At 47.4% G+C, this 23161-nt stretch overlaps 1 protein-coding gene across 8 annotated transcripts; it reads right to left on the bottom strand.

Annotated features, from left to right (window-relative positions):
• Nucleotides 1-3152: 3152 nt before the first annotated feature.
• ZNF275 (zinc finger protein 275) lies at nucleotides 3153-21564 on the bottom strand. 8 transcript variants are annotated; one of them, XM_060407823.1, is made up of 5 exons: nucleotides 21437-21564; nucleotides 14975-15097; nucleotides 10219-10324; nucleotides 9433-9517; nucleotides 3153-9135 (listed from the first exon to the last, which is right to left on the bottom strand). In XM_060407823.1, exon 5 carries the CDS (start codon nucleotides 9107-9109, stop codon nucleotides 7979-7981), a length of 1131 nt encoding a protein of 376 aa, XP_060263806.1. In that variant the 5' UTR covers nucleotides 9110-9135; nucleotides 9433-9517; nucleotides 10219-10324; nucleotides 14975-15097; nucleotides 21437-21564; the 3' UTR covers nucleotides 3153-7978. The 8 variants fall into 8 exon arrangements, with proteins under 8 accessions (XP_060263806.1, XP_042098490.1, XP_042098492.1 ...); XM_042242556.2 differs by having other exon boundaries at nucleotides 9433-9520; XM_042242558.2 differs by lacking the exon at nucleotides 21437-21564 and adding an exon at nucleotides 21256-21416 and having other exon boundaries at nucleotides 9433-9520.
• Between the last annotated feature and the right edge of the window lie 1597 nt (nucleotides 21565-23161).

The following is a 23161-nucleotide window of genomic DNA, read 5'->3' on the forward strand; positions in this document are numbered from 1 at the left end:
AGGTCGAGAGTCTCCACCCCACACAATTCAGCGTATCCCATTCAGCTTTCCTGAATGCAGGTGGCTCCTGGTCTGTGTTGGGAGGGTGGAGGTTTCTGAGTCAAGGCCAAGGCTGCCTGCATTCCCATCCCCCAGGCCCTGCCACTCACCTGCCATTTCCCACTGGACTTTGAAGTGGCTGTTCTGGAACATTCAGAGGCCTGGGATAAAGCCGAGCCTGAGCAGGTTTTGTGGCCCCTGACGTGGCTGGGGTCTGGACCCCACCCTCCTGGCCTCACCCCTACCTGGCTTGCTGGGGTCCTCCCCGCCACCCCCACCCCTTTTGGAGAGTTCTGGGCTACACCTCCTTGTGTCTCCCAGTCTGTAAAATCAGCCCCCAGCTCAGAAGGTGGGTGTGGGCCCAGGGATGGGGAATGAGGGTTGCCCTGTGCCCCAGCCCCACAGGACTGGTCTGGCAGCCAGCGTCAGCCTCCTGCCCCTACCTGCACATGCCACAGAATCCTCTGAGCACACCAGTCCCCCAGCTCCACGGAGATACCCACCAGCTCCTTGTCCACCTCCCGGAGCTGCTCCACCAGGTTGAGCAGCGTCATGGGCACCGCCATTGACTCCCAGGCTAGGCTGAGCCAGGGTGGTCTTTGGGATGTAAAATCAACAGGACCGGAGGATGGAGGGAGGGCGATTCGTTTGCTAATCTTATACACAGAGTCTGGCTCTGGAGTTTTTTTTTTTTTTTTTTAAGTGAAGTGTAACCAGATTCCATTTAACTGCCCACATCCCAGGAGCCCAGCTTGGTGAACACAGGTCCCACTTGTGGTGACATTTTGGTTATACGTCTGGCTTTCTCTGGTGCTCTGCCCCTGGGGGCAGGAATTGCATCATCTCGTTTGGAGCTTGGCAAACAGGTGCTCAATAAGTGCTTGTTGAATGAAGCTCAGAAAAGGGGTGAGGGGTGAGGGAGTATACAGGGTTTTTCTCCACTGTCCTGTCTGAAAACTTTGGGGGCCATTTTTTATTACATATTTTAAAATATCTGAATTAAAGCAATAATATGTGCTCAGTGGTTACAAGGTCAAACAGCTCACCAATGGGTAAATCAAACTCACAAATGTACAAACCCAAGCAAAGCCCAAGTCCCTTCACATCTATTAATGGTGGGCAGGACACTCTTCCCCATGTGCATCTCTCCTTTCTCCCATCACCAGTGTGATGGCTTCTGTCCAGTCCTGCTAGGCCACTTCAGACTCATATCAATGATGCCCTTCAGTGTGAGGCTAGTGGCAGCCCAGTTGTCTCTTTTGAATGAAATGCATTTTTAGCACAGAGCTCTGATCACGACCTGGGCCAGCAGGGCTGGTACCCAGCAGATGCTCAGCCTCTCTTGGAAGAACTGGGGAGGGTGGATCTTGAAACAGCTCTGGAAGCATCAGGCTAGTGGGCTAGGAGACTCTTGGGACTAGTCTGCATTTTAGCAGAAGCACTCCCTTTCTACTTATACACTTGCTATGGCCTGAAGGTCTGTGTCTCCTCCAAGCACTCCCTTTCTACTTACACACTTGCTATTGACTGAAGGTCTGTGTCTCCTCCAAATTCATACACTGAAATCCTAACCCTCAATGAGATGGGTTCAATAGGTGGGACCTTTAAAGGGCTTCTAGGCCAGGAAGGTGGAGTCCCCATGAATGGAATTAGTGACCTTATAAAAGAGACCCCAGAAAGCTCCCCCACTGTTTCCAACACAGGAGGACACAGCCACATATGCACGAGGAAGCAGGTCCTCACTGGATACTAGCTCTGCCAGCCATGATTTGGACTTCCCATGCTCCGGAACTGTGAGCAATCAACGTCTGTTGAGAAGCCACCTAGTTCACGGTATTTTTATTACAGCAGCCTGAATGGACTAAGACAATGCCAGTGGCCCCTCTCAGGTGGTATGTGAGCTGGGCAGAAGTGAACTGAGACAGAGGGCCGTGGGTGGGAGCCTCCTTAGCAATGAGGGAGGCTCGGATGCTGGCCCATGAGGTGGGGGTCTGGGGTCAGTGAACTCTCAGGTAAGACTTCTGGGAGGACTCAGAGGAGGGTGGTGTTGAGAGAAGCTCCAGGGCTCGGGAAGGCAGAGGCACTAAGAGAGGAGCAGAGATGAACACTCCCCATCTCCTACTGGAGGCCCACAAGACACCAAGATAAAAGCCCCAGCCTGTCCCCTCTCCCTGGACCCATTTTTAACAAGTGGACCTGTGACCTTGACTTTTGCACAAGGCAGCTTGCCCGAACAGAGCTTGCACATGTTTGAAGGAAAAAGAGGTAAAATTCTTGGTGGCAAGCACATCATGATACCAGCAAAGCAAATGAGTGGTTTAAGCAGAGATGGCTGGGCTCTCAGTTGGGTGAGGCAGTATCACACCACCTGCCTGGAAGTTGCATTTGGGTAGAGTAATTGAGAGGACCTGGGGGAAAGAAGACATAGGCCTTGCCTGTGCACCTCCAGGGAGACCAGGTTGGTAGGTGGAGTCATGCTCCTTTCCAAAATGCAGCTCTCTCCTATTGGGGCATATTGTGGCCCAGAAGGGGCCAACCCACGCACTTCCTGGAGCCCATTTTTCACTTGGCCTTCCAGAATGGGGCAGCTGACTCCAAGGCCAAGCTCTGTTTGCATTTCAGACGGTCAGGGAACCAGCAGCCTGTCCTTGTCGCCTGCCTTTTCTGAGGCAATGGACACTATAGAGGGGGCCAGTCACTGAGCACCAAGAAGACTGACCTCCCCCCTCCTGTTCCTATGCAGGTCACAGAGGCTGGATAATTCTTAAGTCTCAAAAGCCCCTTCTGTCGCCTCACTTCTGATTCCTAGAGGGAGAAGATAAGGGGAAAGCTGGTCTTCTGCTTCCACCTGGAATTTAGACCTAGGGGAGAGCCTCAGCTGTGGTGAAAGGAGGCACCTGGCTAAATGACAGGCCCCTTCTGCCAAGGGACAGCTCGAACTTCCAGGAAGACCAACTCTCTGTCTCCAGGGATCCCCCCTTCTCCTCTAGGCATCCAGCAGGCAGTTGCAGGGCATGGGGGGAGGCAAGACAGGGGCTGGAAGTCCAGAATGTGGAGAAAAAACGGAAGAACTGATAAGCCAAGCTTTGACGAAATAAGTCAAGGACAACCAATGCCATTTAACATATATTTATTGAAATCTACTTGATGCAAGGCACTGTGCTAGATCTGGAAGGGGAATCAGACAAGAAGGGCCACCCCTGTCTTCTAAGAGCTCACAATCTAACAGGTTGGGGAGGGTGGGGAGAGCAAAGCGCTAGTGCAAGGCTGATTATAGTAACTGCCATAAAACAGACAAGTTAAGGAGACTGGGGAGGAATGAGCAAAGAGAGCCAACAACCAAAACATGAACTGGGGCAGGGCATAACTGTTCTCAGATCTGCAAGTGACACTGAAGGCCATGTTTGTTTAAAGAGACCATTTCTACTTTAGAAAATAACCACCTGAATAGATGCAATGAGAACTATACATTGTAAGTATACTAGTTACCCAGAAGTTATCAGTTTCCCGATATGACAGTTGGGAAGTAGCGGGAAGTAACTAGCCACTTCCAAAATCAAGAATAGGGTGAGCAGTGACTTAACTCATTTCCTGGGGCAAACATGGGGTCAGGAAAGGAACAATGCCCAGACAGAAAAATCATTGGTCAAACTCACTGAGACTGGGAGGCATAGATTTATATCCATGTTAGCAAACAGAATACCACATTGAAAAGAGGTGTTTAGAACAGTCAGGTGGGGCTTGGTCTGGGGACAAGGGCTGGGTAGGACATGAGGAAAGCCAACCATGTGATTCTTCTCAGGAAGTGGACAAATAGGGAAATGCAATTGCTCTTGACAGACTGTAAAAGCAGAGGCCTACTCAAGCTGCTCAGGTCAAGCGGGTCTACGGCAGGGACACAAGTGGACCAGGGCAGTCGCCAGAGATCCCAGAAGGGAACTGCCAGTCTCCCTTGCAGTGCTGGGGTCAAGGCCTCTCTGAGGGTGCCCAGCAGGAGTCCATAGATCTTCAAGCTGGTGCTGCCCACCAGGGCAACTCCACTAAATCCCAGGTGGCTCCCTCTTCCTTCCAGCACAAACTAGAAACTTCTCTGTTTTCTTATTTACACTTCACAGAGAACCCTAAAGATCTGGTCCATGTCTCCAGCTCTGTTGACCAGTTACTGCCCGTGAGTCAAGTGTTCAGTTCTGGTTGAATGAACATGATCTTGATGAGGTGGGGGTCACATAGCAGACAACAGGGCACAGCCCTGGGCATGCGCAATGCAACCCCAGGCAACAGAGATGCCCACCAGGACAGGGTGGGGCTCATTTTGGAAACTGGAGAGTGGGTATGACACAACTAATCCACACAGTTCATCTTATTAAGCAACAGAAGTGGTAAACAGTTACTTTCTTCTGAAAATTTCAGCAAGTATTCAAAACTTTAATAAAAATGATGGAAGGTTTTTTTTTCAGAATATAAGAAAAGGACCCATTTTGAAGGACAGCTGGCATTCTACATAACCAACCTGCTCTCCATTTGCCTTGCAAAAGGAATACATGTGATTAGAAAGAAAAATGAAATGAGGTAGATACATAAATGCATAGACAAGCACACACGACAGCAAGTCTGATCACATTTTGCATCTGATGTAGCAGTAGACCTAGAGAGTCCAAGGAAATCCACCCCCTCCCCCAGGGACCCGAGGCAAACACTGAACTCGGTGCAACTACAGGACACACGTTAAAGCCACAGATAAGAGCATGGACTTCACCTGCAAACACAGTGACAGAAAAGATGTGTTCACTCTGGCGGACGGTCTGTTCGACAGAAAAATCATAGAACTGAGAGTGGAACAAAGGAAAGGAGGGCATGACAAGGTGCCAAGGTGCTGGGTCCTGGCTGGGGACAAGTGGAGTGGTGTCGACGATGCTAAGTTCTGAGTTAATACTGCATCTAGATCCTTCCTAAAACCTAGGCAACACATGGCAGGCTACTTCCAGGTTGCGATGCCAGACTTGCCCCCATGGACGCCAACATTCGTTACCAAATGACAGTTGCAGCAAATACGTCATAAACAGCTTGAAAAGAGAAAACTGATGAGACAGGAAGTAGTGATTTCAGACAGATTTACACCTACTGCAAGAACTGAGGCCCCCTAGCAGAAAGAATTGCTATGTAACAAGAGCTGTCAGCTTCTCTCCAGCCTGGGGGTCAGGATGGAGATGTCACAGAGAGCCACTGGTGTGACCTGGGGGGGCCATTCCAGAGTACCTCTGGCTAAGGTCACAAGGTCACTGTGGGACCCTGCTTCCCAGCCCCAGTGGGCCTGTCAGAAGGGTGTCCTTCCTTGGCAGGCTCTCAAGCTCCCCCTCTATCTCAGGCACAGCTGCTGAGAAGTCACGCTACAGGGGCCAGGTTCTTGGCTAGCCCTTGCTGCTGTTCCTCCTGGGGGAGGCTGCTGAAAGTGAGAGCTCAGTTCCAGGATGACCAATTTCTATTTCTATGCCACACGGGCTGTTGTCAGAAGGGCATCATTGCCCTCTGAACCCTTGTTTTAACTGCCCTTCTTGGGCAAGGCTGTGGCAAGTCACAGCCCAGGCCTGGTGTGGCCATCAGAGGGGCAGGGTTGTCTCCAAGCCTTTGTTCTGTCACCCCCTCACAGATGTGGATGCAGGAGGTGACAGCAGAACACACAGTTGAATTTCCTCCTAGTCACCAAAAGTGGAAGCCACCAAACTGCTGACCTCTTTCTAGTTCCAGAATCACTCTCTAGGAAGAGGATACCATCCACGTGACAGCCATCAGTCAGTTGAGTCTTCGTGTTTGAGATGTCTGTTGGGTGGATCTGCTGCTCAGGCACTGAATCCATGCTGAGCCATGGCCAAGGCTCCCAGGAGTTGGAAGGTTGGCCAGCTGCTGCCAAGACCAACTTTGGACTGTCCCATTGATCCTGACCCATAAGTGAGGTCCCGCCCCACTGCTGAAGGCCAGGGCTGTGCTGAGGAACAGTCAAGAGTGTTCTGGCCAATCCAAGATGGAAATTCCTCTTGAGTGCCTGGGTGGCCAGGCTGGATAGTCAAGTACTGCCCACAGCTGTGCAGAGTCTTCATCTTGGATGAGGAGTGAGCCTGCATCTCCGGCCCATTTCCATCCAGCCTGCCCACCTGGACATCCACCTTCTGGTGGGGCAGGACTTTCAACTTTTCATTTGTAATTCAATATCTAGAAGAAAATGTCATCATCTCTAACTACTGAAGCAATGGAAGTCATGATTTAACTGACAACAATGAACGCTTGGATATGTAAAAATCAAAAGCTTGCACAACAAAAATGTAATAAAACTGCTACAAAGAGCAAAGCAATAAAACTGGCAAAGAGAGTATCACAATTGATATAGAAAAAACTGCTGTATAAAGTCAATATATTCAAAGGTAACTTGATAACTGGTCAAAGGAGATGCACGTACGATCTGCATGCGAGCAAACAGAAACAGTATTTTAAGCCATCATGTGAGAGAAAGAAGATGAGACTAGGAGTCAGGAGCCCTGGGTCCATTCCCAGTTCAGATACCAGTGAGTCACAGAACAACAGCAATAACCATGGAGGTGATGGCAGATGACTTTACTGAGTGTGTACCTCTGTGCCAGGTGAGGCATCACGGTCCTTGCTATAACCTTAGGAGGTAGTCCTGTGATCATCCTCGTTTTACAGAGGTGGAAATGGAGGATTAGAGAAGTACCATCTAGGCCCCATATCAAAAGAGGCTATTGTTCCCCAAAAGGAGGCATCACCTTATGCTTAAGTCCTTGGGACGTTATTGTTACCATGTTGATCTTCTCTCAAATACTTGATTTTGAATAGTCCTGCTTGAGGATGAGACCCATTAGCCTGAAATAAATTCCAGTCGATGCTAGTTTTGGATATGCATGGAAGTCACCAGGTTGAATTGGTTTAAGAAAAAAGGACACAAAAGAAATGTAACTCATATTCAGTGCTTCTTCTTAAGAGTATGAGCTCACGATGACAAGTTTTTAATGCTTTTAAAAAAGCCTTTTAGAGGTCATTTAAAAAAGGAACACCTTAAGTGGATGCATTGTAGAGCTATAGGACAAATTAAAAAAGGACAACCATCATTCTAATGTTACATGAACAGGTACTTATGGCTTGTGGGAGGTGATTTCTAGTGAGAGCCTTGTGCAGGGATTGTCACAGTGCTACGTGGCACACAGCTCATATAGATGGAAGCCACTGGATGGGCTTTGAAAATGATGACTCCAAAGGGGCTCTGAGGTTGGTGAAGACAGTGTGGTTAGAAATGCATAGGAAGAATTAGAATAAAATAATCTCATGGAGCAGAGTCAGGCAAAAAAGGAATACTTTCTAAATTAATATATTATTATATATAACATGTGATTTATAATAGGTATGCATAACTAAATTAATAAATTAAATATTATAAGACATTTGATTATTCTATTTACAACCCTAAAAATTTATAAATTCAAGTAGGCCAAAAACTTTGGGGTGATCGCTCTGTTAGGGAAAGTCGGGATTCACAATCTACAGATGCTGTCGTTGAATAGCTCTGGGTCTCCCTTTCCCTGAAGGGGGAGCTTGGAGGAAAACAAGCATCTCCATCCAGCTCCACCTCCCACATCCAGATTTCTCTTCTCTCATTCTCCGATTCAAGGCCTGTGGGTTTAAATACCTTGAAGGTACTCGAGGCCAAACCAGCCAAAATCAATCAAAATGGTAAAAGCTACTCTCGATAGGCAAAATGGGAAACACAGATACTTTATAAATTGCTGGTGGTAGTATAAATTGATTTCAACCTTTCTGAAGAGAAAATATATAAGCATTACAAAACTGTTCATTTCCTTTGACTCTGCCCTCCCCCTCTAGGGACCTGGCCCTGGCGGGAATCCGCTGCCAGCCATGGGGCCGCGAGCCTCGCCTACTCGTGGTGGGTTGGCTGATGCTTCTGCAGCGCCGACCGCCTCTTGAACACGCGGCCACACTCGCTGCACTCGCAGCGTCTTGCTCCACTGTGGGTCCTCCGATGGCGACTCAAGCCGGAGCTCCGGCGGAAGGCCTTCCCGCATTTGTCGCATTCATAGGGTTTCAGTCCGCTGTGGATGCGCCGGTGTTTGATCAGGTCGGAAGGCCCCCGGAAGGCCTTGCCGCAGTCGCCGCAGGCATAGGGCCGCTCCCCGGTGTGGATGCGCTGGTGCTCTAGGAGGCTGGAGCTCTGCCTGAAGGCCTTGCCGCACTGGCTGCACTCGTATGGCTTCTCGCCAGTGTGGATCCGCCGATGCTTGGTCAGCTCTGAGCTCCTCCGGAAGAGCTTGCCACAGTGGGGGCAGACGTATGGCTTCGCTCCACTGTGGATGCGCTGGTGCTCTGCCAGGCCATTGACTCCTCGGAAGGACTTGCCGCAGTCGTCGCAGTCGAAGGGCAGGTGGCCGGTGTGTATCCGCTGGTGCTTGAGAAGTTCCTGGCGATCCAGGAAATCCCTGCTACACGTCTTACAGGCGAAGGGCTTCTCCGAAGTGTGCAGCTTCTGATGGCGGAAGAGGTGGGTATTGACCTTGAAGGAGCGGCCGCATTCCTCACAGTCAAAGGGCTTCTCTCGGCTGTGGACGCGCAGATGCTGACTGAGGCCCGCGTTCTTCTTGAACCTTTTCCCGCATTCTTCACACTCGAAGGGTTTCGCCTCCTTTTCCATTTGCTCCCTCTTCTCCACGGCCCCGTTGAGGACCCAGCTGGGGCCCGGCTGGGGCTCCGCAGCCACATGGCTCTTCCTGTGCTCATTTAACTCAGCCACCCCGCGAAAGACCTGCCCGCAATCGCCGCACTCCCAGCCCTTCTTCTCACTGTGAATTCGCTGGTGCTGCACCAGGAGGACCTTAAGCCGAAAGGTATCCCCACACTCTTTACATGCAAAGTGATGCTCTACAGGCAAATTCTGGGGGCTTCCTCCCTCCCCCACTGAGTCCCTGTTCTGTTTGACCTCAGGGCTGGGCTCACTGGCCCTCGGGGAGCTTGTGGAAGCCATCTCCTGTGACTGTGCATTTTCATCCATCATTGGCTGTTGGGTTGCCCAGATGCTTTCTGAAATGAAAACCACAAGACACTGCAGTCTCAAGAGGAGGAAGGAACAATCACAGCAAAATGAGTGTGTCAACAATCACTTTGCTCCTAAGACAGCTGCTGACCACTTGGCAGGAGGTTACCAACCAGAAATAAGGATAGTAGACATAAAGGGCATAAGGGCCTGGTTGCTGGAAGCTCCCTCTCAAGGTGACTGAGGATCAACCAACACCCAAAACATGTGGCTTCCTCTCCAAAGGTTCAGCTGGGCCTCCCTCATGATGCCCTGACATTTCTTCAAATTTATTTTTTACTCACCTGAATGTTTAGCTCAATCCACGTTAGGGGATGGCTCTGACTTGCTCCAGGTGAGAGACCAAGGTGAGGGTCAAAACAGGAACTCCTTCTTGTGGAAAAAGAAACAGGCAGTAGCAGCAGCCAGAGATGACATCAGGTTGGGGCCTTTGAAGGGGAAGCTTTCAATCCTCAAAGGCTGGAGTGGCTGTTCCCTTAGGCAAGTCATCCATTAATATCAAATGCCTTTCCCAATGGTCAGCTCCTTCCAGGGGCTGGATGAAGCAAGCTCTGGGTCTATCTACATAGAGCACCAGGTCGTCTTCCTGAGGAGTGGATCCTCCCTTTCCCCTGTCCACTCTCCTTAAGGTCTGCACACTGAACTTGGGGTCCTTCCATAACTATCAAAGCTGACCCCTGGCAGTCTCTCCTCTTAAGGAGCCTCCCCACCTCACACATGCAGCCCCTTGTGGTGCAAAGGAGCTTGCCATGTAAGCCTCTCTCAACAGTAAACTACAATAAAGTTCCCATACAACTTACATAATTTGTGGGTTAAAAAAGTATTTCATTATGGTGGCCAGTTTGTTCTAACTTATTTCTAAGCCATTATGAGTTGGGAGGGACACCTGCTACTTTGACAGGTCATGTGTAGCAGACCCTCTGTATTTCCTTACAGCCCATTCCCAGGGAGCATAAGCTGGAAGTTGGGCTTGTGTGGGACTATGTTAGGTGCCTCCTTATCCCACTCCCAGCTCCATAGGACCATGAAGCTGGTGGCAAATCTTGTGGAAGGGCTGGGGTCATACTCACCCAGATACCACGTTTCTTCAATATGCTGAGGTCCTCTGCTCAGGGTCCAGCCTCAATCACTCCCTTTGATGAGGTATTGTGCCATGTTACCAAACGTCACCGAATCCTGAAAGAATTCCCAGGGATGAGAGGTGAGAGTCTAGAATAAGTATACATGCGAACATGGAAATCTAAGTATAAGCCTCAAGAAGTCCTAGAAAGAGAGCCTGACCATGTGCCAGGAGACCTGGGCTGTGGCCCTGGCTCCCACTGTCTTCCCAAGGGACGTTAGCTCAATCACTTTCCTGTACTGAAACTCAGCTCCCCAATTGGGATGATGGAAATTATAAACCCAGTAGGTAATCAATTCCTTGGCAGACTCTGGGGAGAGAAGCAGAAAGAGGGAGGAAAGATAGCAGCTGGGGTTCAGGCCCTGTTGTGTGTTATGCTGGGGCAAGAGGCAGAGACCAATACTAGAATCAGGAAGCAGTGACAGATTCCCAAGCTAGGCTGAGGGAGGCACAGCTCATCTGAGCCTCAAGCACTCCAAGGGGGCACTGCCAGGACTTGGTTTCCCAGGAATGGTAAGGACTTGGACAGGACTTGACTTCTTGGGTAAGGGCCAGACCCTGGGGATCAGGGGGAGCTAATGAAAGTGGAAAGAGCCACGAGTGACAGCAGCCCTGCCTCTGGGTCCCGTGGGATGAGACTGGTGATTTCCTTTTCACTTGTTTTAAATCTTCTTGAGTCTTCTCTTGCACAGAGGTTGACTGACAAACTAGAACATGGACATACCTAAGAAAACATATCCCAAACAGTGGGGAAACTGGGCTGGCAGAGAACTGATACAGGCAGCCCAGAGAGAATCCAGACAAGACAAATGAATGTTAGCCCAGGCACAGAGAGAAGACAAACTCAGACTGAAAGCCAGTGGCAGGAATACTGGCTCTCAGAGACAGGTAGGCCATAGGCCTCCTAGCAGTAGGCCTTGGAGAGTTTCATGCTCACACTGCACAGGAAGGCAGTGTTCCCCAAAAGAACATCAGAAAAAATAAGTGGGAAGTGAGAGATCTTTTTCAACTTTGTAGGGGCAACAAAAAAACAGACTGGGCTACTAAAGGGAAGGGAACAGGAGCAAGGGCTTCCTGACTAGCAGTAAGGCCCTCAAAAGTCCATACTCTACCACACCGAAACAATTCATCAGGTGACAGCTTGCAGAGAAGAACGTTTCTGTGATATATTTGACAAAATGAAAAGCTGAACAATAGCTGGAAAAAGACACCTCAAAAAAAAAAAAAAAGATCTTCAAAGACTAAGTTGCTAAATAAAACATCTGAACCACATGTGCAAGTTGCCTTTTTCTTTCAGAGCCCACCACAGGTATGTCTGCATCACAGACCGCCCACTTCAGTGAGTTCACAGAAACAGGAACCCAGTTTCTGTTCTGCTATCAAGTCAATTTGGTTCATAGGTAAATGAAAAGAAAGCATTTTTACACTAGCTCAAGGACTACAGAATCCAGGCACTCCAGAAATAGTTTTTCATAAAATTAGATGTTATATTAAAACGGATGGACAGAGACTTCCACTTTTGGCCATGATGGAATAACAAAGAACAGATTTAATGTCTTATCATAAATAAATACAAAACTGGACAAAATAGATGTGAATCAACAGTTTTAAGTATTGGACAGCAGGCAGCACAGGATGATGATCCTTGAGAGAAGAGAAACAAATAATATAAGCTTTATCAGTGTCCCAGATATCTTCTGGAGGCAATTTCCAGATTTAGATTACAGGGAAAGGGGGACCAAAGAGAGCTTGGTGGCTTTATTATCAACACAGACCAGCATTCAGGGAAGCTGAGGCAAAGCATAGTTCCAGAAAGGAAGGAGCTATGCAGAAAAAAAGAGCTCAAAAAAATCTGCACAAGATTCCCCTTGAGTCTTTCTTAACCACTAAGCCATGCATGCATACAATTAAACTCACAAAGACTAGGAAAACAATGACCAGGAAGTTGTAAGTTGAATAATTCCTAAGACACACAAAGGTAGGGAGATATTCAGGGTCCAGCCAACCAGAGTATAGAGTTCTCAGTGATCATCTGGGGTATTCAGTGGAGAATCAGAGAGGCCATGCTTTAGTAGTAGGACTGATTTATCCCTGGAGCCAGAGTGACCTTGGATCTGCTCTAGAAAAACATAAAAATAGGGCTTGAAGGGATGAAACTATTCCACAAGCAACTGCCTCCAAAAACAAAGTCTAACTTTTCACAGTGAAACAACAAAATTCAGACATTCAACAACATAATCTCTACAATGTTCAACATCCAATAAATAATTAAGTAAATGCCAAGAAGCAGGGAAAAAATGTGACTCATGGAAAGGAAAATAGAAACACCCAGAAATGATTGCTGACAGACAAGGAAAACAGCTAGTTTAACAATGTATAACTATTTAAAGAAAAACAGGAACATAATGAAAGAAATGGATGATAAAAACAAAAACTGAATGGGACTTACTGAGGTGAAAATTGTAACATTTAAAATGAAAATTTCACTGGATGTGCTTAACAGCAGATTAGATACAGCCTTCTCCCCCCTGCCCCCAAAGATTAGAAAATCTGAAGACCTAGCAATAAAAATTATCCCAAATGAAGATCAGAAAGAAAAAAATTCAACAGTGTTTCACCGACTTGGGGATAGCAAAAAGTGGTCTAACACACATATAATTGGAATCTGACAAGATGAGGAAAAGCAGGGGGTGATAAAAGTATAATTGAAGAAATAATGGTTAAAATTTATTATTTTCTAAATTGGATAAAACCTAGATCCAAGAAGCCTAATCATCCCCTAGCAAGACTAAACAAACACCCAAAAAACAAAACCAGAAAAAACCCCACACATGTACACTAAGACACATCATAATCATATCGCTGAAAACTAGTGATAAAGAAAAAAATCTTAAAGAAGCCAGAGAATAAAAGATGTTGTATACAAAGGAGCAAAGATAATAACTGCTGACATCTTATCAGAAAATGTGCAAGTCAGAAAAAAACTTCATGACATTTTTAAAGTGCTAAAGGGAAAAAAAAAAAACACATGTCAACCAAGAATTTGATATTTAGAGAAAGTAGCCTTCAAAAGTGAAGGCAAAAAACAAACTTTTTAGACAAAGAAAAGTTGAAAGAATCTGTCACCAGCAGATCCACACAGTAAGACATATTTAAGAAAATTCTTCAGGTGAAGGGAAATGGTACCAGATGGAAACTTGGATCACAAAGGAATGAAGAACACCAGGAATGTAAATATGTGCTGAAATATAGAACACTTTTACATCTTTAAGAGAAAGCTGAACATTTAGAGAAAAAAATAGTAAGGTAGTATGGGGTTTATAGGGCTTCCCTGGTGGCTCAGTCGTAAACAATCCACCTGCTAAAGCAGGAGACGCAGGTTCGATCCTTGGGTTGGGAGGATCCCTGGGTTGGGAGGATTCCCCTGGGGAAGGAAATGGTAATCCACCCTAGTATTCTTGCCTGGGAAATCCCATGGACAGAGGAGCCTGGCGGGCTACAATCTATGGGGTTGCAAAAGAGTTGGGACACAACTCAGCAACTAAACAAAACCAACAATTGGGGTTTATAACATATATAGAAATAAAATGTAAGACTGTGCTTTAGGAAGCCCTCCAAGCCTCTGATGCCTGGCAGTAGTGGAGATAAAATACAATTCTAAAAAAATAATTCAAGTAGGTTAAAAAAACAAATGAAAACAGAACAGTTAAGACAAGCAGAAACAAATAGCAAGAGGCAAATGTAAACACAACCATATGGATAGTTAAGTTAAATATAAATGGACTAAACACACCAATTAATTTGCAGAGATTATCAGATTGTATTTTTTTTTAAAAAGAAACTCAAGTATGTGCTAGACGTCTACAAGCAATTTTAAAGTTAAAGACTTTAAATGTAAAGAGAGAGATAGGTTAAAAGTAACCTGTTCTTTAATTTTTTTAAAAAAATATTACTAAAATTAAATAAAAATACAAACTCCTTTATTAGGTATCAGTATAATAATCAAGTAAAATATATGTCAAATAAAAGTTGAAACTCATAAATACATATGTAAGACTAAGAAAAGGGAAGTCTAGAAGATATTTTGGAATTTTTACAGTATCTATAAAGATAAATTTCAGCTCTGAGGTTTTATAAAAAATCATCCTGTAATGGTGCACAGGGATGACCCAGAGAGATGTTATGGGGAGGGAGGTGGGAGGGGGGTTCACGTTTGGGAACACATGTACACCTGTGGTGGATTCATGTCAATGTATGGCAAAACCAATACAGTATTGTAAAGTAAAATAAAGTAAAAATAAAAATTAAAAAAAAAGCAAAAGGATGGAAAACAATACAGTATAACCAACATGAAGAGTGTCAGTAATCCTAATGTTATAAAAACAAGAGGGAGACCTTCCTGAAGAATCCTAGAACTCAGAGCATGAAGAAAACTGGAGAGCTCAAGCACAAAATCAATAGGTTGTAAGGGACAAGAAAAAAAAAAACATAGGACAAAAGATAAATAAGTAAATGAAAAGGAAAAAAAAATCAACAGGTGGCCAATACAGCATGATACACAGATTACAAAACTTTGAATCCTCCGTCAAACAAGATTATAGACAGACAGTAACTGTTTATTAAAAAATCACAGATTGTAGAGGAAGGGGAAAGAACAGTATATATTTGAGTTTTAAAGAAAAAAAGGAATAAACAGAGTGACTCACAGCTAATGAGCACATTGAGACTGCAATGTGCACCACCCTGGGGTAGAGTCCAGGTCTAGAAAGGTCTTCAGCTTTCTGTTTCTGTCATGAATGTTTAGTAACCAAGCTGCATTTCTTTAGTAACTGGAAAGGAATAACATTTTTAAAAGATTTCAATAGACTTTGGATAAGAAAGATGCTCAGCATGCGAGAAGACAGGGCCGAAGCCAAGAAGACAAGAGGGAATAGTCCTTGAAGCTGGGCAATGTCCTGAGGTGCCCACACAGGCAAGCCACAACAGAGCAGGGCTGGCAGGAATGCGTGGGCAGTCCCAGAAAGCTTAGAGGCAGGTCCATGGGATTGTGAATTCCTGGGATCATCCCCCCAAGATATAAGCAATATGACAGCTGTGAGGGAAGGCTTCATTTGGCCCCAAAGTCCACAGAAACTTTACTTCCATCTTTAAGGGACTCCCCAGTGTGTGAGGGAAGCCCTAGGTGCCCAGCAGCCAAGCCTTCTGTAACCCACTGTTCCCTGGGCAGGGCTTCCTTCTTTCTGGCATACATTTGGTATTTGGTTTGACCTTGGCTTCCAATACAAAATGAACTGGTCATCGATTATTTACATAGTTCATTCTAAAAAATTCACTTCTGATTGACATTGAGGTTTTGTTGCCAAATGGAATGAAGAGGAGAACATCTCACCTTCACCTTCTGAGCAACATGGTCTGTTACAAGCCTCGCCTCACTACCCTCAGGCCAGAGACCTAAGGCTTTAACCCACTCCAAGGCCCTGGCTGAGCCCACCAGACCCATATGTCTCAGTCAGTCCTTCCAGACACTCAGCTTTCATCCCGTCCTAAATATACCAAGGGAATAATCCCGAGAGCCTCTGAACCTGCCTCAGGTGGCTCCTTCGAAGAATTTGGGCCTCACTCAAGTGCCACCTCCTCCAAATGTCTTCACTCTCCAGCTCCATCACATACTTATAACACTTTTCACTACCTAAAACTTACCCTCTGAAATTGCTTGTTTTTACCTGATTCTCCCTGGGGAAAATGTCACCTCTCACAGGATAGGGCCCTTCTCTTTCTTGGCCACCCCTGAATCCCCAGCATTCGGGGGCAGTAGCTCTTAGCACTCAGTGGACATGTGACACCCTGTGAGGGAGGGGTGAATTACATAACTTTCATTAACAGAGCACCTACTATGCATTTGGCACTGTGCTTCTCCCTTCACAGGCTTCCCTAGTGGTACACTGGTAAAGAATGCACCTGTCAATGCATGAGACGCAGGTTCAATCCCTGGGTTGGGAAGATTCCCCTGGAGGAGGAAAGGGCAACCCACTCCAGTATTCTTGCCTGGAGAATCCCATGGACAGAGGAGCCTGGCGGGCTACAGTCCGTGGGGTCACAAAGAATTGGACATGACTGAAGTGACTGAGCATGTAGATACTTTTCCTTTAAATGTGCAAAGAGTCGGACACAACTGAGTGACTGCCTCCATTTTACCGAGAAGGAAGAAACATCTGAGGGGTGAACTAAATTGCCTAAGGTCTAGCTCCCAAGATTTGAGGCATTTTGAGCCATACCAGAGAAGAGAGAGAAGTAATATGCCACAAAGTAATACCCAACACTGGGCCTTACTGAAAGGCCAGGCTACTGTGTCATCGAAGCCTAATGGTATGTATAGGTTTAGGGGACTTGCTTTCAGTCCCATGCACAACAGATACACACGTCATTCTTTCATTCATGATTTTCCAAGCCACCGATGCTTAATTGAACATGTCCTCCTGAAAAGTTCCCATTTAATTGAGCAGATCCTACCAAAGTGTATTCACTTAATTGGCATGAAGTCTTGGAGACACAACCCCCAAGTGAATTGTTAATTATCTTCTCCAGTGTAGCAACAGGACTGGCCCTTCCTGTGCCAGGCTTGCCCAGGGGACTTAACCCAACTGCACTTCAGATCACCACCCACAGTGACAAGAGACTGTGGACACATGGAGACCATGATAGACAGAGGCCATTTCAAAGGTGTCCATAAAAATGGGAGGGGAAAAGTGAGCCCTGAATCCACAAAAGGAAGCTAAACTCTGCATAATGAATCAGGTATATTGGGGAAAACCTTTATGAGACACAAAGGAAGATCATTTAAAAATGATCCATAGCAGTTAAAAATAAAATCATCATCAATCCTGAAAACAATCTGGTAATTCAGAAGCTATGTCATCCAACCACTCCACTTTAAAATGGTGGAACTAATCTGGAAAAGAAGCTGGACTCCATGACAAAAGTGACACATACAGATGTCTGTCTACTGCCTTCTAAAGGTGAACCTTATGAAATCAAGATCAAATCGATTCTAGGTACAATATGAAAACCATTGTCGTGTACTTGATGGATACACAGGGAGATCCTGACCTTGAACATGAGGCACTTTCACTCACCATGGACAAGCATACCCAAATCTTGTAAGTGCACTCCTTTGCCCAACCAGGAAAGAGAAGTCGGCAGAAAGACTTTGGGAAAACAAATCTTGGCCTCTTAATATAAACAATATTATCTTTCTTCTTTAAGCAGGATCTTTAGTGTAGTCTAACAACTCTATGCTCCCAGAGAATAAAGACTCTATCAGGTTGACTGTGGATTCCACCCTGGAGCTAGCCAAGTGCCACAGACTCTGCAGCTGCTTCACAGACACATTTCTGAAACATCATGCTTCCTAAAACCTGAGAGTTCATGTCAGTGAATAAAGGTTCCTGATATGTGCTTTAGATGGCAATGTAAATTTTAACCAACTTATTTAAATCCAATTTTCTGTATCCAATCAGAAACACTGAAAACCAAAACAATCATTTCACCCTGATTTGAAAGAACAGAAATTAACAGCTGAATTTAATAGAGCCAAAAGCCAACATTTGTCACAAAAGCAGGGAACACTTCAGTGTCTTCTGGTCACTTTGGAGCTCGGGACCCCTATTGAGGGTGTCTCGTTACTAGGAAAGGTCACTTCTGAGCCTAAGAGATCAGCAGTAGACTGATTTCATGGCACAAGTGGCCAGGCTACCTCCTCAGCAGGTGCCAGCCTTCCCTGGGCAATGGGCGCAGGGGAGAGGGAGCAAAGCCACACAAACTAGAACTGGCAGCTTCCAGAAACTTCGAAGGGGTGCCAGAAGCACCTGGTCTCCTTGGAACATCTAGATAAGGACTGAAGCAGAATGTCCCCAGACCCTAGAAGATAACAGGTGGCTCACGGTATTCAATTCAGTTCTGGGCCACAGCAAAAATGCCCTGGAGGGAATCTTTATAGATCACACGAGAGACTGCACTTTCTATCATCTAATTCAGATAGGTGCCTTCAGCTCCCTCTCCCATCACTAACCCTAACCCTAAATCATCCTATTAATCACTTGCATTCCCAATTCTTCTTATTGGATGTCTGTTCTCCCTTGAGTTGTGCTCTCAGATCAATAGAACTATATCTGGACAAAGATGGTCCAACAGCACTGGCATATATAAAAATATGCTTCCAGAATCACAATAATACTTCTCACCACCTTGCATCCCCATGGGGTCTTCTAACAGCATGGCCAGCTTTAAGGCCAGCAGACCTGGTCTATAAACATCCAGACTTACCCAAAAGAGACATACAGAGATGGCATCATATCTCAGAACAATTCTGAGTGATTGCTCAGGCAGGTAAAGTCCTACCTGTTGGACTAAAATAATTTGGGAAGACAGAACTTGGGCACACCTTCCGGGAACATGTCTTTTTGGGTCACAAGTGTTCAAAGGACAGGCTGTGAGACTGAATACACTGTTGAGACACCAATCTACCCAAGTCAGGCAATTCTGGGATGCCAAGGGCCTGAGCTCTCAACCCGTCCGGCCAGGATGTGGCCACAACACCCATTTGGGCTCACCCTGTAATGTGCACATGCACTGCTACTAGAAATGAATCCTAAAGGGCCAACAGAGAGGGTGTCTCACCAGGAAAGTCTGTTTCTCTTGGGATGTTTGTGTCTGTGTGTGCCTTTTTCTGTGTGCGTGGGTGGGAGGCATCTGTCTCTGTCTTCCCTAGTTTTCCTCTCTTACTCTGCCTGGGCACCTGCCCCTCTCTGTTTACGTTTCCATTTTCTTTGCCTTCTATAAAAAGCCAGAAGGTAGACCAGAAGGGGATTTTGTGGTGTTTGTTGTACTTAATTGAGAGAAGGTTTATGTTCCCATTTCCCCAAGAAGATGCATGCTATCTTACTGAAAATGAAAATAAATTGTATGTATAGCTTCATTTAAGTTACACTGTCCTGGATATGAATGACTCTAAATGGGAATGGGGGATGCTGTGCAAATACCAAGGGGCCCTGGGCCAGTTGTGGAGCCCAGGCAAATTAGGGCCAGAGCTAGACGGGTGCATTAGACCCCTGGCTTGGGGTGTGCTAACGACTTAAGGGGCAGAGTAGCAGGTGTAGGTGGGGATGAGAAATCTGCATTTTCAACCAGCACTCAGGAGACTGGGATGCAGAGTTGTGCCTTGTTAACACTGGGCCCATCTAGAATCTGGAGGCTTCCTCACCTCCAGCGCTCAGCAGACAGGTTTCTGGCCCATGAGCCTCTTGAATGGGATGCCACTCTCTGCTGACTGTCAGATTTCTGGGCAGGGAATTCACACTTTCTAGTGATTTTCTAGGAGAAGGCAATGGCACTCCACTCCAGTACTCTTTCCTGGAAAATTCCATGGACGCAGGAGCCTGGTAGGCTGCAGACCATGGGGTCGCTAAGAGTCAGAAACAACTGAGCAACTTCACTTTCACTTTTCACTTTCATGCATTGGATAAGGAAATGGCAACCCACTCCAGTGTTCTTGCGTGGAGAATCCCAGGGATAGGGGAGCCTGGTGGGCTGCCGTCTATGGGGTCGCAGAGTCAGACATGACTGAAGCGACTTAGCAGCAGCAGCAGTGATTTGCTAAGGGGTCTCTGACCCAAAGAAGGCTGAAAATCAGTGTTCAATAGAATTCTAAATGCAGATCCTAAGACATTTTGAGAGAATGGATGGGACTGTGCCAGGTACTGTGCAAGCTGCTTCGACTTAAAGGCCCAGAGGGGGAGGGAGGATGGGGGATGGAGTGAGGCAGCATTAGTACCTAGAGGGGGTGCTATTCTAGCAAGCCCATCTGAAATCCTTTGGTAAAAGAAAAATGTCACGTCTGAGGTTGAAGAGGAAATATTTCACTGACCAAGGAGTCTAGAGGGGGCTGATGGCCCCCAGCTGGGCCAACGCTGGTTGGCGGGTGTCAGTTGGAACAGAGTGGGACCTCTGGGAAGAGGGCCAGTGGCGGGGGGGGGGGCGGGGGGGCGGGGGGGCGGGGGGGGGGGGGGGGGGTGGTGAAAGGTACCACGGGCTTTCTGCCGCAGGCGACTGTGTTGTGGGGGAGGATGAAAAAAGACATGTAATTAATCAACCAAATATAGACTAGTTCAGTTCAGTTCAGTTCAGTCGCTCAGTCGTGCCCGACTCTTTGCAACCCCATGAATCACAGCACGCCAGGCCTCCTTGTCCATCACCAACTCCCGGAGTTCACTCAAACTCACGTCCATCCAGCCATCTCATCCTCTGTCGTCTCCTTCTCCTCCTGCCCCCAATCCCTCCCAGCATCAGGCAGCAAAGGAGTTTGGTGGTGGGCACTGGAGAGGGAGATGTAGCCCGAGAAGGGCGACAGAAAAACCTCTGTTCAGATCCCGGGCCTTGGGCTCGTTTTTTCACCCAGCAAGGGCTGCCCCTCCCCCTCCCTCACAGCCCTTGGGCTCTAGGCTACCCCCTCATTCCTCCCTGCCAAGCCGAGGCTCGACCCCTTCCTAAAAGGAAAAGAGGGACTCCGCCTGCAAGAACCATCCCCAGTACAGCAGTAACTGTCCCCAGCACAGCGTCTCAGCCCCTCCCCCAGATGGGGGGAAAAGCCCTTTAACACACACTCCCCGACACAACGCCCTCTTCCAGTCGGCCTTCTCCGCGCTTGGGGCGGGAGATCTCCCTCTTTTCATAGTGGCCGGTTCCCATCCCTTAGTGTCACCCCCAAAGCAGCGTAGGCCTCGGCACGTCCAGCGATTCCCGCCCCTAACCATCGCCCCTTGCCCGCCGCGGGAAGGCCTTCGGCCTCCCCATACCCGCCATCTCGGACCCGTGCCCCTCTCCAGCTGGCCCCAGGGCAGAGTAGCTTCCCGCTGGAACACAAACGCTCCTCCCCAACAAAGCTTGGCCGCCTTCTGCCCTCCCTCCCCCGCACACTTTCTGGAACACTCACCCCAGTTCTGCACACTCTCCTGGGCCGCCCCCTGCACATCCTCCCGCGGCCCAAACGATCACCCGGGCCCCGCACATTCATCCGCGGTCCCCAGCACATCCTCTTGCGGCCCGCACGCTCATCTTGGCCTCGCGCACCCTCCCGGGCCCCGCGCACATCCTCTTATGGCCCGCACGCTCACCCTAGCCTGGCGGCGGCCGACGCACAGCCCTTGATGGAGCAGCGCTGGCGAGGCCCAGGCCTCGCGTGGCAGGAAGCGCCACGGAGCAGCTAGCGTACTGCTGAGCCCAGCAGCCCAGCGGCGCGTTTCCGGAGCCGCGGGCGCCGCCGTGGGTAGTGGGAGGGCGAGGCCCCGCCCCGACTCCGGCCCTGCCCGGCCCGCCGGTCCCGATTGGCCCAGAGAGGGGGCGGGACGGGAAGGGGGCGTGGCTAAGCCCGGGTTTTGGGAGGGTCAGGTCAGACCCTGGGGGAGCAGCGAGCGCAGGCCAGGAGCTTCGGTGGAGGCCGGAGGCGTGGAATGAGAGTACTAATGAGTGAATGAATGAGTGAACTAGCGAATGAACTGACAAGCCTACGAAGGAGGGAACGAAGAAATGGACAGGGCCCCTCCCTCTTGGGCGCCTTTAGAACGGGAATATGGGTGGGGGGGGATGAGAAAGGAGGCGAGGCAGAGCAAAGCCAGCCTTCACTGGAGGGATCAAAGTGCCTCACTCATTCATGCAAGGTTTTGTGAGCCCTAGCAGTGCCAGATACTGAGAATGCAACTGTGAGCAAAACCAGGCTACATCCTTGCTATCAGGGGGGGCGTGCATTCGGCTCCCAAGGGCTCCTGTGAATGTGTGTGTGTGTGTGTGTGTGTGTGTGTGTGTATACGTGCATGCTCACGTGCTTGAGTAAAGATGGAAGGGAAACACATTTGAGTAAATTTCAAAATAGCAGGTCATACTATGAAAAGAACAGGATTCTTGGATCAGGGGTGCTGCAAGTATTGACAGCTGCTTCCAGATGAATATCTGCCAGTCAACAAAGATCTAAGAAGCTGCAGTGCTCTGCAGTGTTCTAAGCCCATCCATGCTTTCTTGAAGATTCCTGTTTCATAAAGGTCATAAAACAATAATAAACAAGGGTCAACAATGCATAAGAATAAGAACTGTGAAGAACATCATTTAGGGTGGTGTTTGGGAGTGGTGGGAGGGAAACTTCAGTGAGGCTATGGCTGATATGAGACTTGAATTACAAGAAGAACTCAGCGTGAAGGTTGTTGATAGGAAGAGCGTCAAAGGAACAGCAAGTGCAAATTCCCTGTGATAGGAACCAATTAGGCATATTCTAGTATCAAAAGAAAAATGTTGGAGTAAGCCAAGGGAAAAGAGCCACACTGAAAGGATGAAGCTGGGCACTGAAACTGAGTTTGAAGGACACAGTCTAACTTTTCATTTTTATTAATATACATTTATTTTATTAGTGATAATTATAAACAACTTCTTAAATATTCTTGTAGCAATTTTATTAACTACATGCTGCCTTTCTTATTTACCTACCGCATTTTATTATGAAAGCTTTGCAACATACAGATCAACTGAAAGATGTGTACCCATGTACCAACCACCAATATTGTACAATTAGCATTATGCCATAATTGCTGGCATAATTGCATAGTCATCCTTATATTACCAATCCATTTCAAAGTAAGTTGCAGACATACAAGCACATTTCACACCTTAACACTCCAGCCTGCATAGCATTACCTAGAGCTGCATAGCATTACCTAGCATACCTGTTTACTGCATAGCATTACCTCAGTTCAGTCACTCAGTCATGTCCGACTCGTTTCGACCCCACAAACTGCAGCATACCAGGCCTCCCTGTCCATCACCAACTGCCAGAATCTACCCAAACCCATGTC

This window comes from Ovis aries, chromosome X (assembly GCF_016772045.2).
Source record: "Ovis aries strain OAR_USU_Benz2616 breed Rambouillet chromosome X, ARS-UI_Ramb_v3.0, whole genome shotgun sequence".
In the NCBI taxonomy this organism is placed as follows: domain Eukaryota; kingdom Metazoa; phylum Chordata; class Mammalia; order Artiodactyla; family Bovidae; genus Ovis; species Ovis aries.